Raw genomic sequence first — 20895 nt, 5'->3', positions numbered from 1 at the left:
ATACAGGTTTCCCAAGCATGCTAGCCGAGATAAGACGCACGGTGTCAGGTTTCAACTAGCTCAGGAACCAATGAAGTACACGTTCCTTGTTCCTGACCGGGTACACCTGTCTTAACGTGCAGAACAATTCCAGTAGTTTCCATGATAACAAGGATCTCGGTGTGGGAGCAACAACATAGCAGAAGTGCATAGGATTCAATCTTGACCTACTGCAAGTTTAAATGTAAGTATACAATTACAAATACTCTGACAAGACGGAAGAGTGATAAGTGCTTAAAATATATGGCTGAGTAAATATTTGCAAGTTAATACTGAGCTAGGTTATACATGTGGAAAAGGATCATGGATGTCTGCTTTCATTGTTTGTAGTAGCACATTTTAAAAAGGGTGAAATGAAACGAGACCATTTGTTCAAGTATTCTTCACTTTTCTTGTTTAACATCTTTTAAAAATAGCTGTATATTTTATTGATAAGTGTATTTGTCTGAAACCAAAACAAAGAACAAGTTAGCTTAGTAGCTCCAAGGGCTTGGGCACACCCCAGTCATCACTCAAAAGTGGACAAATACAATACAGTGGAACTTGTTTTAAGTGAACTAATAGATGGAAAAGATGAGTTATTACAAGGTAGGAATACTGTACGTTTTGCAACATGTCCAAGTCACAAATGAGGATTAAACAGCACCTGAGTCCAGCACTTAAGTCAATGAGCTATACCAACACATTAAATCCTTCAACATTATGTGCCAAATCAGTCACTTAAAATGACCTTTCAGTCTGGGTTAATTATATCGCTGAGCCATATGTAGAACACACACTTACCCAAGCCCACCAGGGACACTTGAAGCAGGACAATAAACTGCAACATCTTGCACAGGAACAAGAACATTACAGTACATTGATTTGTTCTCAAGGAGAATTTATGCTAGGTCCATTTCCAGGGGAGACGACAAATAAAACAGCGGCGAACAACACACTACTATGAAGAAGCTAATGTATATCAATTAACACACCTGCACTTATATAAACCTCTCCAGTTATCGCGAGAACTCACGACACCAGATGATTAGGTTTAAATCCCTTTAGCATTACGCTAACACTATACATAGATGACACGAAAGATGTGGTTTTGAAAAGTACCTTGTAATTTCCACCGGTACGGGGGTGTAGTAACTTAAATTAAAAATATTACATTACATTAAATATAAATAATAAAAATATAAATCATTCTGTAATGTGAACGTCACCGGAAGTTGTGGCGTCGTACTCACAGTAAAAGCAGGAAACTCACGAAACCAGGTGGATTAGGTTTAAATCCCGTTAGCATTACGCTAACACTATATATAGCGTGATGACACGAAAGATGTGGTTTTGAAAAGTACCTTGTAATTTCCACCAGCACGGTGATGTAGTAACTTAAATTAAATAAATTAAATAAAATTAAATAAATTAAATTTAAATAATAAAAATATAAATCATTCTGTAATGTTTGACGGTGATGTGAACGTCACCGGAAGTTGTGGCGTCGTACTCACAGTAAAAGCAGGAAACTCACGAGACCAGGTGGATTAGGTTTAAATCACGTTAGCATTACGCTAACACTATACATAGCGTGATGTCACGAAGGATGTGGTTTTGAAAAGTATCTTGTCATTTCCACCGGCACGGTGGTGTAGTAACACAGAAATTATATATTATATAAATTATATATTAAATATAAATCATTCTGTAATGTTTGACGGTGATGTGAACTTCACCGGAAGTTGTGGCGTCGTACTCACAGTAAAAGCAGGAAACAGTCGAGCCGGAGCCGTCTCGTATTTTTCACCGCATGAGTCTATGGACGCATTGCAAGTAGCTGCAGATTGAGTCACTTTTGTAAATCCCCCCAAGTAAATGAAAGCAAACTTTGACTCACGCTGTGCCCAGCTGTGGGCAGTGTGTCATTTTTAATGACAGCGCAGAAGCACAAGGATGCACTTCATCCAGTTCACCTCGCCTTCTCTGTTGGTATGTATTACACAAATATTACTAATCCTAGTATTTTGCAGCGTTGTTTGTCATGTTCTCATGCACTAAACCTGAATTTAAATATCCGTTGTTGTAAATGTATTTTTTTTCCATTTTTTTAGTGGATTGCTATGGACAAAGTTATATTCTGTGTTGATCTTTTATCAAAATCCACACCCATGGATTCTTTAAAAGTGTTTTCCATTATAGGATTGTTGGTGTTTGTTATTGAGCTTCAAAATAGAGCACACACACAATTTGATGGATATTTGTTCAAATTTCAAGACAAGACTAATAGAAATGATGGAAGAACAGAAATGATCTGTTCCAGAGTCAAACTTTCACCATTAGGAAAGACTTAACAAGCTTTCTGAGCAGCCAGACAAGTACAAAATAAATGACAAATGACAAAAGCATAGTACCGTAAATAGTATTTTAATATTAATGCATTCAAAAGATGATCTCACCTCTTCCTCCTCCACATTACTCATGTGTATTGTCAGCTAATAATAGCGATTTGGCAAAGTTTAGCTGCAAACAATCATTTAATTTACAGCCTATCACAGGGGTTCCCAAACTGCAGCCCGGAAGTCATTTGTGGCCGTTTTTTTTTTAAATTGTCCCATAGCATGTTCATAGCATATAATTTAACAAGAAAAAATATGTATACATTTCACAAGAATAAAGCCAAAATATTAAGTGAAAAAAGTTGTAATCTAATGAGAAAAATTCTGAATTTTACAAGAGAATAACATCACAAGGAAAAGTAAAGTAATGTCAGTTTTGTAGTATAACATAAAAAAAATAAAGTTGTAATTTTGGGAAAATTAGGTTGGGAAAAAGTTATCGTGTTTCAAGAAATAAAGTTATAATAGTATGGTATTGAAGTCATAATTATGACTAGAAATAGAAAAAAACAGCTGTAATTTCATTAGAATAAAGTCAAAATATTGACAAAATATACAACAAAAATGTTGTATTTTAACGGCAATTTACAAGAATAAACTTTTGATATTATGAAGAAAAATGTATGCCATTTTATTGCATGGAGTTGAAATATTAAAGAAAAAAAGTACAATTATGAGAAACAAAACATTTGTGTGTTTTTTTTGGGGGGGGGGTGGCTTTTTAAAGGCACTATTGGTAACATATGCTAACCATTGGTGGTGTTCTTATGTTTTTCTGGTTGAGAACCAGAAAATGTTAACATTTCTTGAGTATTGTCCACATTTAACATGCTGCCCTTCTCCTTGTTGTTGTCAAGTGCATGACGAGGCAGCATTTTAGATGTTTCGATAGGGCTTGACTTTTCCAAACCCTTGTTTGAGCCCTTGTGATACTGTTGAGAACAAAAACAGAGCACTGGAGCTTTGTCTCCATCTGATAATGTAAAGGTAAATCTGAGCTGAGACCAGCACGTCCCAGTTGCTGATGTTTTTTTTTTTTTATCTCAAACGCAGTCATTACGATACACCTATTGTATGATGTGTTTTCATACATCCTGGTGTGTGTTCATCTGCACGCACACACACACACACACACACACACGCACGCAAGCATGGAGGATGTGAAGGGGGCAATACAGGATGTACGTGTATAAGGCTGTCATTGTCCGAAACACCATATCCTCTTATTGGCTCCACAAGCCACATTAGTAGTGCTCAGTTCCTTGATGAAGGACGGTTCACTGACATGCATGGCATCAACTGAAGAAATGTGAGTTTTATTTATTATTTCATCTTATTATTTTATTATTTTTTATTTATTATTTTATTATTTTTATTTATTATTTTATTATTTTTATTGATTATTTTTATTGATTATTTTTATTTATTATTTTATTATTTATTTTTGCAAAAAAAAAATCTAAAATCAATAAAAAAAAATTAATGTAACCTAAGATAATAATTTTAAGTCAAAAAGGTATTAAAAATTGATGTCAGCATTTTATTTACTATTACATGAACTAAGGCAATAACTGCTTTTCCCATGTTTGTGCACTTTAGCTTTAGTTTTCGGAGTCATCCATCCATTCCGATATGAACCCTCATTAGGAATTTTATCAAGTCTGTCAGTGTAGTTAAGTGCAGCAATGTTATCAGTGTGAGACGATAACAAAAAAAAAAAAAACCTTTGTCTAACTTTATTTTCCCGTCACATGAATGTTTTTGCAAACTGGATCACATGATTAAACCCGTTATCGGAACTAGTCCAGATTATTGAGAGCAAGTTTTTAGGCTCAAGATCCAAATTGGAATTGTTTGCAGGTACCACAGTTTCTGAAATGTATCATTTTTTGCATATACACTTATATTAATGATAAAACACTTTTAACATCGCTGAAGTCTATACAGTGTGATTTAAGTTTCTGGTGTCCAATGACATTTGAGGTGATGTTTAATGAAATACCTTATTGTAAAACAGTTTATCGTTGCTGAAAATGAACACATTTTAATCAGGAATTAAAATTAAAATTAAAATTAATAAATAAAACAAAACCTTAAACTATATTAGGAAAGCAGGAAGTGAACAAATGTAACAGTTACTGATTGTAAAAGTACCAGATGAAGGAGTAGGATTTAATAAGCTTTGCTTCTTCCTACTCCTTTTGGACATGTGGAACTGTGAACTGATTATGGGATGTACTCAATTGTAACCTGATGCATGTTCAAATGAAATTAAACCATTACCATTACATTTGTGGACAAGAAAAGCATTGACTTCCACTTGAGTCTTGAACCAGTCATGATGTGCTATACATATCACTATATTGACAGTTACTATGGTACACATTATGTCATTGGATGGTCATATCACCTCGTACATCGGAACGAGGTGCATTATTTAAAAAATAAAATAAAAAAAAACCTAAAACTATATTAGGAAAGCAGGAAGTGAACAAATGTAACAGTTACTGATTGTAAAAGTACCAGATGAAGGGGTAGGATTTAATAAGCTTTGCTTCTTCCTACTCCTTTTGGACATGTGGAACTGTGAACTGATTATGTGATGCATTCAATTGTAATCTGATGCATGTTCAAATGAAATAAAACCATTACCATTACATTTGTGGACAAGAAAACCATTGACTTCCACTTCCACTTTTTTTAACGTTTTCACTTCTCGGCGACTGTAAATAACCTTGTTACCAAGAACTGGTGTACCAGCTTGATGAGCTATAAAGTAGCATCAAATGTTTAACCCCACATTTTATAAATCCTGATGTACAGAAATAAAAAGTCAATATATTTATGCACAATTTCTGTATTTTTCTTTTTTTTTGCACTGCTCCCAAGTTTTCTGATTTGTAGATGATTTTTTTTTGTCTGTCCAGAAGGAGGATGGTATTTGTTCTTTATAAGAAAGATAATGGTATGATCCGGTGTTAAAGAGGAAATTAAGTCACCCTCCAAATGTACAAGAATATACAGTATCACCCGCTTTGAAAATGCTGCAGGCATCAGAAGCTATTTAGATACAAAGTACTTGATAAATACTCCCTAAATTGGACCAGCTTATTATTTCAAGCAAAGCGACTCAGAAAAGTAATTTAGAGGCAGGTTTTATTTGCAGCATCTTAGGTTGTTTGCATTTGGAAAAGCTCCCCGCAGCTATTCCAGAGGCCCGCACCAGCCCCCGACTACCCAACCTCCCTGAATCGACATCTGTTGTGTGATTAACGTCTTTATTTTCCAGTACGGCCGAGCTAATAGTTTGTGATACTGTTCTAATTTAGCCCATAATCTTGATGTGTTCTGGACTCATTACTGTGCGGCCCTGCAGGGGAGACAAATTGAATTTTGCCGACGCCAGCATCCGTGGCAAGTCGGAGAATTTTTCAACAAAATGTGTTTAAAAATTGTTCTGTTTGTCTCTTATGTTTTCATTTCAATTCACCGACTCCTCATTAGAATCTTATTCCTGTGAAATGAGCAAGGAGCTGCCGTCTGCAGATGTGTGATAAATGTACCGTGGGTTACATTAGTTCTTTCCACAGTCATTAAGAGCAGAGGAAGCCAAACACAATGGGTATAGCTAACAATGAACACCGGGCACAAAGGTCAGCGGCAGAGTTCCTTCTGTATTACTTGCATGAGTGACTATTAGTTCCTGATCCCATGCAAAAACCTCAATGACCCGATACCACCAGCAGAGTCTCATCTGGGACTTCCACTGGAAGAGAGGTCATTCCCGTGTTTTCCTATTTTAAAAATACCATCCGCTTGTATTGTGTTGGATACAGCTGGGGGCTTTGTTTTGGCGTCGTGAAAAAACAGCTGCGTTTTGCATCTTTGTGGTGCAAAGGTACGGTTAACTTTGGACCCTTTTTCCACCAGGAAGTTGACGGAGTTCTCCTTTTATGCATTGCTGCCAATGCTGGTGTGTCAGTTTTGTCAAATATTGTAATGGTAATGGTTTAATTTCATTTGAACATGCATCAGATTACAATTGAATGCATCACATAATCAGTTCACAGTTCCACATGTCCAAAAGGAGTAGGAAGAAGCAAAGCTTATTAAATCCTACCCCTCCATCTGGTATTTTTACAATCAGTAACCGTTTCATTTGTTCACTTCCTGCTTTCCTAATATAGTTTAAGGTTTTTTTTAAAGTTATTATTATCTTTTCAGTAATGCACTTTGTACCGAAGTACAAGGTGATATGAGCATCCAATGACATAATGGGTACCATAGTAACTGTCAATATAGTGATATGTATACCACATCATGACTGGTTCAAGACTCAAGTGGAAGTCAATGCTTTTCTTCTCCACAAATGTAATGGTTTAATTTAATTTGAACGTGCATCAGATTACAATTGAATGCATCACATAATCAGTTCACAGTTCCACATGTCCAAAAGGAGTAGGAAGAAGCAAAGCTTATTAAATCCTACCCCTTCATCTGGTACTTTTACAATCAGTAACCGTTACATTTGTTCACTTCCTGCTTTCCTAATGTAGTTTAAGTTTTTTTGTTTGTTTGTTTTTTTTAGTTTTATTAATTTTTTTTTCAATTTATTTTTATATTTTTTCTTTCCTAATGTAATTTAAGTTTTTGTTTTCTTAATTTTAATTTTAATTCATATTTAATCATATTTCTCCTCTTGTAGAGAAATATTGGATGACATTTTTAGCTAATTGGTTATTTTTAGCCTTATGCATTATTTTAGCTGTTTGAAGATGAACTATATCAGCAAGTTGAAGTATTTGTGATTTTAGAAATAAGGAGTTAGTATGTTCTCTGTAGGCGGCATTATGAATTATCCTTACTGGCCTTTTTTTGCAGTACATTTAGCGAGTGAAGATTGCTTTTATAGTGATTATATACATATTTCCACACAATAAGTAAGATATGGTAGAACCAGAGAGCAATAAAGAGTGGGGAGTGATTTCTGATTTGAAATATTTGTTCACCTGAAAGCTTGCTTTGTATTCCTGCATGCAAATTACGGAGAAAAAACAATAATATTAGGAAATCAGTTGTACATAGAAGACTTTGTGCAAAGGAGACGACAATGTCAAATAGCCACTTGTTTGCAGCTGACTGTGACGGAATTCTCCGTCTTTTTTTTTTTGCTGAGCAATGTGGGAAATAAGGCTCTCCTTCTCTGACCCTTACACGAGCTTCAAGTTGCAACGTAGCCTTGCGTGCGTTCCCTGAGATCAGTATAAACAGTGCAAGTGGGACTTTTTAATTTTCCACTGACTGGCTACGTTATCCAGGGACTCAAAGTGCCAAACAAGACCAATAATAGGCATCATTGAAGCTTTCCATCACACTCCATCTCCAAGCCAGAGATGCTAGGGTTTTTACACGACGTGATGGCTGATATTTTTAACTTCTTTCTCTCCAACAGTATTTGAAGATGATGCGATTATTGCTCCTGTGTCTGCTGCTGCCGACCTCTATTGGTGAGTTCTCATCGCTTATCTAATCAAGCTTCCGACATACAGTACTACATAGTGCAGGCCGAGAGTGTTCACGTTCACGTTCAAGAACATCATTAAAGTTTCGTATGCGGACATAAATTAGTACCGTGACTCAAGGTCTCCATATATATAACTTCAAACCACGTCGGTGATTTATTTTTCTTGAGTGATTGAAAAGCGTTGAAGTGAGTGAACTAATTCCTTCTCTCCTTTACAGTTTTTTCAGATGGCTTTGAAGGATCGGCCGATGATGGTACGTAATGCATCTTCATCAGCTGTCACGGTCTTATCAGGAGAATTTATTTATTCATTCATTCATTTTCTACCGCGGGGTACACAATGGACTGGTCGCCGAGCCAATCACAGGGCACATATAGACAAACAACCATTCACACTCACATTCATACCTATGGACAATTTGGAGTTGCTAATTAACCTAGCATGTTTTTGGAATGTGGGAGGAAACCGGAGTACCCGGAGAAAAGAACATGCAAACTCCAAACAGAGATGGCCAAAGGTGGAATCGAACCCCGGTCTCCTAGCTGTGAGGCCTGTGTGCTAACCACTCGTCCGCCATACAGCCCTTACTTTTACTCATTCACTGAAAAGGTTAAGTATTTTCAAGTCACCAGGCTAAAGTCCGAGTCAAGTCCTGAGTCGTTGGTGTCAAAGTCTTGCAAGTCTTTGGTAATAATATTAAGTCAAGTCCAAAGTCATCGAAAGTGTGACTTGAGTCCAAATCTCATGACTCTAGTCCTGACCTGTGACCTTTTTTTAAGTTTGTTCATTCATTCATTTTCTACCGCTTATCCTCACGAAATTCGCGGGGGTTGCTGGAGCCTATCCCAGCTGTCTTCGAGCGAGAGGCTGGTGGCCAGCCAATCACAGGGCACATATAGACAAACAACCATTCACACTCACATTCATACCTATGGACAATTTGGACTCGCTAATTAACCTAGCATGTTTTTGGAATGTGGGAGGAAATCGGAGCATGCTAACTCCAGACAGAGATTGCCAAGGGTGGAATTGAACTTGGGTTTTCCCAGCTGTTAAAGGCCTGCACACTAACCACTCATCTACCATGCAGCCTGTGTTAATATTATTTATAAATAAATTTATTATACTAAATTCATGTTTTTTTTGAGCTGCAATAAAAGCCTGTTGTTTTGGCAATCAAGTCAGGTGCTCATCTCACCGAACAATCACTGACACCTAGTGACCAATATAGAATACTACATTCACAATTTCAATGTATTTTAGTTTGCTTCGACATTTTCATGCTTCAAAATACTCAAGATACTTTTTTTTTTCTCCGGGCGAGAGGCGGGGTACACCCTGGACTGGTCGCCAGCCAATTACAGGGCACATATAGACAAACAACCATTCACACTCACATTCATACCTATGGACAATTTGGAGTCGCTAATTAACCTAGCATGTTTTTGGAATGTGGGAGGAAACCGGAGTACCTGGAGAAAACCCACGCATGCACGGGGAGAACATGCAAACTCCACACAGAGAAAGCCGAGGGTGGAATTGAACTCGGGTTTCCTAGCTGTGAAGTGTGCGCGCTAACCACTTGACCACCGTGCAGCCAATTTTATTTATCTCTTTATTGCTGTAACCTACATGCCCATTATTGAAACAGAACTACATTTGTTTTGAAAAATAAATCTATCTTCTTTACTTTTATAGGAGTCAGCTGACGTATTGAATTCAAGTTTCTACTTGGTTTCCATGGTTTCACTATTGTCAGTTCTAATGTTTGTCTATGGGGGTGTGTTATGTGTCCTTTAGGCCATGAGAGTAGTTAAGAGGGGTCAACGTTCACAGCAGGCATGTTTAACCAGGACTTGTACACTTATTGTCAAATAGAGACATTCATTTATTGTGACCACTCATTTACAAAACAGTTTTGAGAGAATCTGCAGCCTTTTTGATATATAAATATAAATATTAAGTATGTTGTGGTGCAAAACATCACCTTTGAGGTTATGGCAATTCCACTATCTTCTTTTCTTAATTTCAGTTTTCTTGTGTACTTACTCTTGTGTCTACACCCGCACAGTCCTCGTATTGGATGTATAATTATTGTAGTCTGTACTCATCTGTTTAGGATATTAACATACAGAAACAAAAATCTAACAAAGAAAATGGCACCTACCACAGGGAAACTGGTCCCAGTGATCCCAGTCAGGAATAGTCTCTCTATCTGATACCGGACGCAGTCTATCGCCAACAGACCCTCTCGTATTGTGGCGTTCATGCAGGTTTCATACCCAGTGGCCGGAGACGAAACCAGGCATGATGCCGTTCACTGAACTAACAATGCTGGCCTTTTTTATACTAGTTTCTATGCATTTGGATACTGAATTCATTCATTTTCTACCGCTTTTCCTAGCGGATAGGCTGGAGCCTATCCCAGCTGTCTTTAAGCGAGAGGCGGGGTACACCCTGGACTGGTGGCCAGCCAATCACAGGGCACATATAGACAAACAACCATTCACACTCACATTCATACCTATGGACAAGTTGGAGTCGCTAATTAACCTAGCATGTTTTTGGAATGTGGGAGGAAACCGGAGTACCCGGAGAAAACCCATGCATGCTGAGGGTCACGGAAATCGCCGAGGGTGGAATTGAACCCTGGTGTCCTTGCTGTAAAAATCTAATTCATTCATTCATTCATTTTCTACCGCTTATCCTCACAAGGGGGGGTGCTGGAGCCTATCCCAGCTGTCTTCAGGCGAGAGGCGAGATACACCCTGGACTGGTGGCCAGCCAATCACAGGGCACATATAGACAAACAACCATTCACACTCACATTCATACCTATGGACAATTTGGAGTCGCTAATTAACCTAGCATGTTTTTGGAATGTGGGAGGAAACCGGAGTACCCGGAGAAAACCCATGCATGCTGAGGGTCACGGAAATCGCCGAGGGTGGAATTGAACCCTGGTGTCCTTGCTGTAAAAATCTAATTCATTCATTCATTCATTTTCTACCGCTTATCCTCACAAGGGGGGGGTGCTGGAGCCTATCCCAGCTGTCTTCGGGCGAGAGACACCCTGGACTGGTGGCCAGCCAATCACAGGGCACATATAGACAAACAACCATTCACACTCACATTCATACCTATGGACAATTTGGAGTCGCTAATTAACCTAGCATGTTTTTGGAATGTGGGAGGAAACCGGAGTACCAGGAGAAAACCCATGCATGCCGAGAGTGGAATTGAACCCTGGTCTCCTTGCTGTAAAAATCAAATTGTAAAACTATAAAAATATGTTGTTTTTCTGGAATGGATTAATTGAACTTATATGATTTCTTATTGATTTATTTAGAGTGGGACCTTCTGCAACAAATCAATGATGCTAACCGAGGTTCTGTATTATTGTAGCTGTAGTTGCATCAATGTAAAATAGGGACCTGTCACTATGTTATTTACTTGTTTACTTGGCTATTGCTGTTTTAAAGTATTTTTTGCTCTATTCACAGGTATGGATGATGAAGACCCATTTGAGGAAAATGGTGAGTTGATGATCTCAATTCCCAATAGCGTAAGCAGGACTTGCGTCACTCTTGCAGACACTAATGGCAGGCGTCCAAAGGGAGCGTACAGGAAGGTTATGGCCTCTGCATTTATTGTCATTTAGCATTGTGTACAGGTCGTTCTAAAGCAAACAGCTTCAGTCCCTGATGACTTTCCCGTCAAGTCATCCCATCCCCCCCATTACGTCCCCGAATGGAATCAATTAGCTCCCTATAGGGGCCTTGAGGATTGTGCCAAAAGGCCAATGCACATTTCGCCATCCCAGCCACGCTAATCAACATTGGCATTCTCATTCTCTCTGTACGCCACTCTGTGTCACTCCTCATCTCGGCTCTGATGGACGTTTGATGGAATTACAGATCTGTTCACACCCGGGCGTGATGCTACAATTCACATGTTTACGCTTCCAAAAGCCACCACTCTTGATTTTCTCCACTTCCTTTTGAAATAGCTCCACTAAACCCGAGATACCTGACATATTTTGTTGCAAAAGCAATAACACTATTATGTTTAGTTTGTGAATAAGATACTTATGATGGATGTGAGGCTGCACGGTGGTCGAGTGGTTAGCGCGCAGATCTCACAGATAGGAGACCCGAGGGTTGACAGTTCTTTTGATGTCATAGCGACTAAGACTGTAATAATAATTCATTAATAATTAGCCGCTTTATACATATTTTAGCCTAAATGTAATGAATTTCCATTTTTCTCCCACATTCCAAAAAACTATTTTTTTCTGCTTTTTCCGCATTTTTTCTGTTTTTAGTTTAGTTTTAGTTGTTTAATTGTCCAATTATAAAGTGCTGAGGGTCAATGGAAATGGACGCCAGACATAAATGGCCCCCAGGCCGCACTTTGGTAAGCCCTAGGTCCACAAATATTTAGGTAAGTGGTTATGAAACATAATAATAATATAATAATAGGGCTGCACGGTGATTATGTGGTTACTGCGCAGGCCTCAAAGCTAGAGACCCGAGTTCAATTCCACCCTCGGCCATCTCTGTGTGGAGTTTGCATGTTCTCCCCATGCATGCGTGGGTTTTCTTCCGGGTACTCCGGTTTCCTCCCACATTCCAAAAACATGCTAGGTTAATTGGTGACTCCAAATTGTCCATAGGTATGAATGTGAGTGTGAATGGTTGTTTGTCTATATGTGCCCTGTGATTGGCTGGCCACCAGTCCGAAGGAAAAAAAAATTATCTTGAAGGAAATTGTACATATTTTTGGCCCAAGTTGAGTATTTTGAAGCATAAAAATACAAACTAAAATACATTGAAATTGTGAATGTAGTATTCTATATTGGTCACTAGGTGTCAGTGATTGTTCGGTGAGATGAGCACCTGACTTGATTGCCAGAACAACAGGCTTTTATTGCAGCTCAAAAACATGAATTTAGTAATCATAATAATAACACAGGTTCACGAGTGGTTCGCGCGCAGGCCTCACAGCTAGGAAAACCCAAGTTCAATTCCACCCTCGGCCATCTCTGTCTGGAGTTTGCATGCTCCGATTTCCTCCCACATTCCAAAAACATGCTAGGTTAATTGGCAACTCCAAATTGTCCACATAAACACAACCACCATTATTGTCCAAAATTAGTAAACTTCTCTGAAAAAATGTCCACATTTTATCCAAAGAGTGAATATTTAGTGTGACCACCATTGTTATCTAGCACCGTCTTAATCCTCTTAAGCATGGAATTCAGCAGAGCTGCACAGGTTGTTCAAGCCACACTGGTGGAGACACCGAGTGCTCCTCCTCCTTCCTTGCGCTTGAGGAATGAGGTGCTCAGTTGGTCATACCTTCATCTTCCTTAGTAAGCTCACTCGTCATCCTGGGGGTGGGTTTGGAGTTGTTATGAAAACTGACGTGTGGCCCAGTTTCTCAAGGGAGGGGATCATGCTCTGCTGTCACAGTACATGTCGGAATAGACCTTGACCCTACCACCGCCATGCTTGACTGAAGGAAACCACTGTATGCTTCATTTGGCTTGTAGCTTGTGATCCTGTTTGGACCAGTCTATGCAGGTTATTATTTAGGGTGGGTCCAACTAATATGTAGCGCCACACTCACGTCCATCATTCATTCATTCATTTTCTACCGCTTATCCCTACAAGGGTCACGGGGGTGCTGGAGCCTATCTCACACTGGACTGGTGGCCAGCCAATCACAGGGCACATATAGACAAACAACCATTCACACTCACATTCATACCTATGGACAATTTGGAGTCGCCAATTAACCTAGCATGTTTTTGGAATGTGGGAGGACATCGGAGCACGTAAACTCCAGACAGAGATGGCCGAGGGTGGAATTGAACTTGGGTTTTCCTAGCTGTGAGGCCTGCACGCTACCACTCATCTACCATGCAGCCTGTGTTATTATTATGATTACTAAATTCATGTTTTTGAGCTGCAATAAAAGCCTGTTGTTGTGGCGATCAAGTCAGGTGCTCATCTCACCGAACAATCACTGACACCTAGTGACCAATATAGAATACTACATTCACAATTTCAATGTATTTTAGTTTGCTTTGACATTATAATACTCAATTTAGGCCAGAAATATGTAAAAAAAAATGTTTTTCCTTCGGGCAAGAGGCGGGGTACACCCTGGACTGGTGGCCAGCCAATCACAGGGCACATATAGACAAACAACCATTCACACTCACATTCATACCTATGGACAATTTGGAGTCGCCAATTAACCTAGCATGTTTTTGGAATGTGGGAGGAAACCGGAGCATGCAAACTCCACACAGAGATGGCCAAGGGTGGAATTGAACTTGGGTTCTCCTGGCTGTGAGGCCTGCGCGCTAACCACTCATTCATCATGCATCCTGTGTTATTATTATTATTATTATTATTATTATTATTATTATTACTAAATTCATGTTTTTGAGCTGCAATAAAAGCCTGTTGTTGTGGCAATCAAGTCAGGTGCTCATCTCACCGAACAATCACTGACACCTAGTGACCAATATAGAATACTACATTCACAATTTCAATGTATTTTAGTTTGCTTTGACATTTTTATGCTTCAAAATACTCAACTTAGGGCAGAAATATGTACAATTTCCTTCAAGATACAGTTTTTCTTTTCTTCGGGTTAGAGGCGGGGTACACCCTCGACTGGTGGCCAGCCAATCACAGGGCACATATAGACAAACAACCATTCACACTCACCACCATAGAGGTTCAATTAAATAAGCAAAGTGAACAGAAATAGACATCTTGTTTCCTCACCTGTAGTTCTGTCTATGTACTTCCAAGGCTGACATGTTTTCATCTTCTCTTGCAGAGATCACAGAGGTACAGGACAGAGGTGGTTCTGGTACATTTGTTGATAAAACCAAGGGTGAAGAAGACACATCAGGTGAGTATAGAATAGAATGCATTCTGTATCAATATGTATTTAGTCACCGGGGCGTCATATGATTATTTTTGCCTTTTAGATCAGTTCACTCTGATTGTCATCATTGTCGCCGTGAGCATGTTGACTCTCTCAGTTGCAGCCATAGTTGGTAAGAGTTGTGTTTGAAGAACATGCCCTTCAACGCTTGGTTGAAGTCGCGCACGTAAAACCGAACACCGAAACAAAAGCTTTTTGTGGCTTTGACATTTTCACTCTCTCTCTCTTGCAGCTGTAATATTAGTAAGACGCCGCATGCACAAACAACAGCAAGGGTAAGCTTGCATTTGTTTGATATGGAACTTTCATTTCTGTTTTTGTCATATGTTCTCTTTCAGCTATTAACCCTTAGTGGGTCAAATCAATGCATATTCCAGGAATACCTGGAATATGAAATGATAAAAAATGTTCATTATGAAGATATTTCAAGAAAACAACCTGACCGGGTCATTTTTGACCCACTTATGGAAGGTTGGGGTAGTAACACAAAAACTAAAATTTCTTAAAATGTATAAAAGGTAAGTTAAAAATGTGAATGGCATGATATCAAAAACATGTTTTTTTTGAGGAATACGAAATGATAAAAAATGTTGATTACGAAGATATTTCAAGAAAACAACCTGACCAGGTCATTTTTGACCCACTTATGGAAGGTTGGGGTAGTAACACAAAACTAAAATTTCTTAAAATGTATAAAAGGTAAGTTAAAAATGTGAATGGTATGATATCAAAAACATGTTTTTTTTTAGAAATACCTGGAATATGAAATGATAAAAAATGTTCATTACGAAGATATTTCAAGAAAACAACCTGACCGGGTCATTTTTGACCCACTTACGCATCTAAGGGTTAAAGGACTCCACTATGGAGACTAGGTGCAGACTATATCTGTGTGTGTGTGTGTGTGTGTGTTAGACGAAAAGCATGCCCCACTTTCACACTTTCCTGTTAGCCTGCAGGTGAGAGAACCAGTCTAGTGGCTAACAGTCTCCCTGCTGCCCTTACCCATATGGCTCACTTCACCCAGCCCGACGGCATCCAAACCAGAGGAAAACACTTAGCTAGCAAACAGAAACCAGTCCCCACCCATTCAAGCCTGCTTGGACTTGCTAAGCAATTACCATCCCAACCATGAGGTCCTCATGCGTCACCGTGGAACACACCTCGCCTCTTTAGCTGTCAAAGAATAGTCTCAAGATGGTGATCGCCACTGGTCCCACATGACTCAAACAAGATCTAACCTGTTCTAGGTTGGGGGGGGGGGGGATACAGCAACCGTGTTCTTCTAACAGCAGATTGGGTCAGATCACTTGCAGCCTTAGTCTGAATGAAATTGTACCAACAGACACAAGTGAATAATGTATCTGTGTCTAATTGTGCAGCTAATGGAACCGGGAATGGCCCACAGTATACAGGAAGTTGTCAGGCTGTCAAAATCCTGCTTTGATGTTGCTCACCTATATCACACTAGCAACAGATTTTTCACAGCATACTATGACCTATGACCCCCCACCCCAGTACTCTAACAGCACAGGGGCAGTAGTGTGCCTGAAGATGTTTTTTCTGTTTTTAACCCTTAGATGCATAAGTGGGTCAAAAAGGACTTGTTTTCTTAAAATATCTTCATAATGACAATTTTTATCATTTCATATTCCAGGTATTCCTCAAAAAACATGTTTTTGATATCATGCCATTCACATTTTTAACTTATCTTTTATACATTTTAAGAATTTTTTGTGTTTGTGTTACTACCCCAACCTTCCATAAGTGGGTCAAAAATGACCCGGTCAGGTTGTTTTCTTGAAATATCTTCATAATCAACATTTTTTATCATTTCATATTCCAGGTATTCCTAAAAAAAACATGTTTTTGATATCATGCCATTCACATTTTTAACTTACCTTTTATACATTTTAAGAAATTTTAGTTTTTGTGTTACTACCCCAACCTTCCATAAGTGGGTCAAAAATGACCCGATCAGGTTGTTTACTTGAAATATCTTCTGAATTAAATTTTTTTATCATTTCATATTCCAGTTATTCCTCAAAAAACATGTTTTGTTATCATGCCATTCACATTTTTAACTTAACTTTTATACATTTTAAGAAATTTTAGTTTTTGTGTTACTACCCCAACCTTCCATAAGTGGGTCAAAAATGACCCGGTCAGGTTGTTTTCTTGAAATATCTTCATAGTGAAATTTTATTATCATTTCATATTCCAGGTATTCCTCAAAAAACATGTTTTGTTATCATACCATTCACATTTTTAACTTACCTTTTATACATTTTAAGAAATTTTAGTTTTTGTGTTACTATCCCAACCTTCCATAAGTGGGTCAAAAATGACCTGGTCAGGTTGTTTTCTTGAAATATCTTTGTAATGAACATTTTTTATCATTTCATATTCCAGGTATTCCTCAAAAAACATGTTTTTGATATCATGCCATTCACATTTTTAACTTAACTTTTATACATTTTAAGACATTTTAGTTTTTGTGTTACTACCCCAACCTTCCATAAGTGGGTCAAAAATGACCCGGTCAGGTTGTTTACTTGAAATATCTTCTGAATTAAAATTTTTTATAATTTCATATTCCAGTTATTCCTCAAAAAACATGTTTTGTTATCATGCCATTCACATTTTTAACTTACCTTTTATACATTTTAAGAAATTTTAGTTTTTGTGTTACTACCCCAACCTTCCATAAGTGGGTCAAAAATGACCCGGTCAGGTTGTTTTCTTGAAATATCTTCATAGTGAAATTTTATTATCATTTCATATTCCAGGTATTCCTCAAAAAACATGTTTTGTTATCATACCATTCACATTTTTAACTTACCTTTTATACATTTTAAGAAATTTTAGTTTTTGTGTTACTACCCCAACCTTCCATAAGTGGGTCAAAAATGACCTGGTCAGGTTGTTTTCTTGAAATATCTTTGTAATGAACATTTTTTATCATTTCATATTCCAGGTATTCCTCAAAAAACATGTTTTTGATATCATGCCATTCACATTTTTAACTTACCTTTTATACATTTTAAGAAATGTTTGTGTTTGTGTTACTACCCCAACCTTCCATAAGTGGGTCAAAAATGACAACCGGTCAGGTTGTTTTCTTAAAATATCTTCGTAATGAGCTTTGAGGCCTGCGTGCTAACCACTCGGTCCAGTTCTTCTCTTCATATGTGGTCATTAAAGTATTGCTAAATCTATCTAACAGTGGCAGCGTCATAGCAATAAAGGTGGAAAGGCGTGGCCAGACCAGGAAATGTTTTGATGACAAAACTGCACTATTGGCTGGACTTTGACATTGATAACATGTACTCTATGTACTCTATGTACTCTATTCCCGAGGGCATGGATTTTGACAGTGCAGTGCTGTGCCAAATCGATTACGGAAATGGCAATAACATTTGTCTGTTTCCTGTTCTCTCCTTTCTAAATGAGAATTGCATTGTCGCACACTCACCATTTAGGGCGTGTTGAGTGCAACATCCGTGTACTAATAGTAGTTCTCAGTGGGAACACACTATGCACTGCAAATGTTTAGTCTAAGTAACCTCCATGGCGACTCCAAATTGTCCATAGGTATGAATGTGAGTGTGAATGGTTGTTTGTCTATATGTGCCCTGTGATTGGCTGGCCACCAGTCCAGGGTGTACCCCGCCTCTCACCCGAAGGCAGCTGGGATAGGCTCCAGCACCCCCACGACCCTCATGAGGACGCATGACGACTGCACGACAGTCGAGTGGTTAGTGCGTAGGCCTCACAGCTTGGAGACCGGAGTTCAATTCCGTAATGTCTGTTTTGGAGAAGTAGTTTGTAAAATACATTACCCGCAAAAAAATGCGACTTATACTCCTGTGTGACTTATAGTCCAGAAAATACGGTAAACACTTCAGAAATAGGTGCAGAATCTGGAAGATCTAGAAAGCTTTCTTTGTGGGTTATTGTGTGTAGCTGGAGCCAAAGCATCAAATTTGCAAAACATACTGACTAACATAATAACCCTAACAATAACGTGGGAAGGCTGCATGGCGGACGAGTGGTTAGCGCGCAGACATCACAGCTAGGAGACCCGAGTTCAATTCCGCCCTCGGCCATGTCTGTGTGGAGTTTGCATGTTCTCCCTGTGCATGAGTGGGTTTTCTCCGGGTACTCCGGTTTCCTCCCACATTCCAAAAACATGCTAGGTTAATTGGCGACTCCAAATTGTCCATAGGTATGAATGTGAGTGTGAATGGTTGTTTGTCTATATGTGCCCTGTGATTGGCTGGCGACCAGTCCAGGGTGTACCCCGCCTCTCGCCCGAAGAAAAAAAATGTATCTAAGGAAATTGTACATATTTCTGCCCTAAGTTGAGTATTTTGAAGCATAAAAATGTTGAAGCAAACTAAAATACATTGAAATTGTGAATGTAGTATTCTATATTGGTCACTAGGTGTCAGTGATTGTTCGGTGAGATGAGCACCTGACTTGATCGCCAAAACAACAGGCTTTTATTGCAGCTCAAAAACATGAATTTAGTAATCATAATAATAACACAGGCTGCATGGTAGACGAGTGCTTAACGCGCAGGCCTCACAGCTAGGAAAACCCAAGTTCAATTCCACCCTCCGCCATCTCTGTCTGGAGTGTGCATGTTCTCCCCGTGCATGCGTGGGTTTTTCCCGGGTACTCCGGTTAATTAGCGATTCCAAATTGTCCATAGGTATGAATGTGAGTGTGAATGGTTGTTTGTCTATATGTGCCCTGTGATTGGCTTGCCACCAGTCCAGGGTGTACCCCGCCTCTCGCTTGAAGACAGCTGGGATAGGCTCCAGCACCCCATGCGACCCTTGTTAGGATAAGCGGTAGAAAATGAATGAATGAAGATGATCTGCAAAGTTGAGTCAACAGGGTTTAGAAAGTTCAAACTGTTTACTGAACGACTCCCAAGTCAAGGTTAAAGGGTTAAAATTCCTCTGCAGGATTACTGGCTGCCTCCAATGTGTGTGTGTGTGTGTGTGTTTGTGTTTGTGTTGATGCTGTGCTGAAAAGATGCACACAGCAACCTGGTGCTTGTTGGATCAACAGCGCCTTTGCCAGGTTTCTAAGTCCCACCCGGGGTGAGTCGTGTTTTGAGGCGACGCAGCCTCTGTGCAGCTGTCAGAGCCCCGCCGCCGTTTGAGACAGACGCGCGTTTCCTGAGTTCCGACACGTGGTTGCGTCTTGTGTGTCTAAATGGAGAAAAAGCCTAAGAATATCTACCACATGACATGTTTTTTACGTTTGCTCTGTCTCAACTCATCTGTCATGTTTTTTTTTTTTAAATCTCTTTTTCTACTTTAGGATTTATTCTGTACCTACAGAGCAGGACCAGAAAGGGGCAGTCTAGTTCCTGGTAAAGAAGAGCACACATGGAAGAAAGAGCCACACTCACCAGGTTATATGATCTCATCACGAGGATTAGACTTCTTTAACAGCTCTGTATTGCTCCTACAAAAAAAAAAAAAAAAAAAAAAAAAATTATCAATCCATAAGCAATCCTATTATATTCTACTTTGGTCTCCATATCTGCTGCTTGTAGCCATCATAGACACAATTTTGGGACATTTGGAACGTATTCAAACCTTCTAATTGGATTCTATTTGAGGAATCGAAATTAAAAAAAATGGCTTAATGCTTCTTCTGTTTGCAGTGATCCAAATACTCGGCATAAACAAGCCAAAAAAAATGTTTAATTTGCTCCACGTGGAGTCGACCTATCCGTGTGAAATGGTCGTTGACTGAGACTAAACATGCTAATCCAAAGTAAGCCGGCCCATAAGAGGTCCACACTTGAGTCTCCTGTTTTGACATTTTCTCTTCCCGGCTCATTACGACTCACAGGGGCTGTGGAATCGAAGATAAAAAAAAAAAAAAAAAACGTCAACCCACCCAAGTTATATTCTCGGACTCGGCCACTCCAAAAAATGGTCAGGGTAAACACAAGCTTA

At 38.9% G+C, this 20895-nt stretch overlaps 2 protein-coding genes across 4 annotated transcripts in view; one reads left to right on the top strand and one right to left on the bottom strand.

Moving 5' to 3' along the window:
- The window catches only part of LOC131136621 (IgGFc-binding protein), a 10961-nt gene extending 9980 nt beyond the window's left edge, over positions 1–981 (bottom strand). The window contains exon 1 of the mRNA XM_078798027.1: positions 823–981. Coding sequence (XP_078654153.1) covers positions 823–889 — 67 coding nt within the window. The 5' untranslated portion in view covers positions 890–981. The remainder of the gene's footprint in view (positions 1–822) is intronic.
- Positions 108–20895, top strand: LOC131136623 (uncharacterized). Of its 3 annotated transcripts, none has more exons than XM_058083701.2 (8): positions 108–223; positions 7870–7924; positions 8160–8195; positions 11446–11478; positions 14801–14875; positions 14955–15023; positions 15144–15186; positions 20249–20895. In XM_058083701.2, the coding sequence occupies exons 2-8, from the start codon at positions 7879–7881 to the stop codon at positions 20292–20294; spliced, it is 348 nt and encodes a 115-aa protein (XP_057939684.2). In that variant the 5' UTR covers positions 108–223; positions 7870–7878; the 3' UTR covers positions 20295–20895. The 3 variants fall into 3 exon arrangements, with proteins under 3 accessions (XP_057939684.2, XP_057939686.2, XP_057939685.2); XM_058083703.2 differs by lacking the exon at positions 108–223 and adding an exon at positions 1926–2010; XM_058083702.2 differs by lacking the exon at positions 108–223 and adding an exon at positions 3660–3726.

This window comes from Doryrhamphus excisus, linkage group LG17 (genome assembly GCF_037039965.1).
Source record: "Doryrhamphus excisus strain RoL-2023G ecotype Guam linkage group LG17, RoL_Dexc_Guam_v1.1, whole genome shotgun sequence".
NCBI classification, from domain to species: Eukaryota; Metazoa; Chordata; class Actinopteri; order Syngnathiformes; family Syngnathidae; genus Doryrhamphus; species Doryrhamphus excisus.
This window is presented reverse-complemented; position numbering and strand designations above follow the sequence as displayed.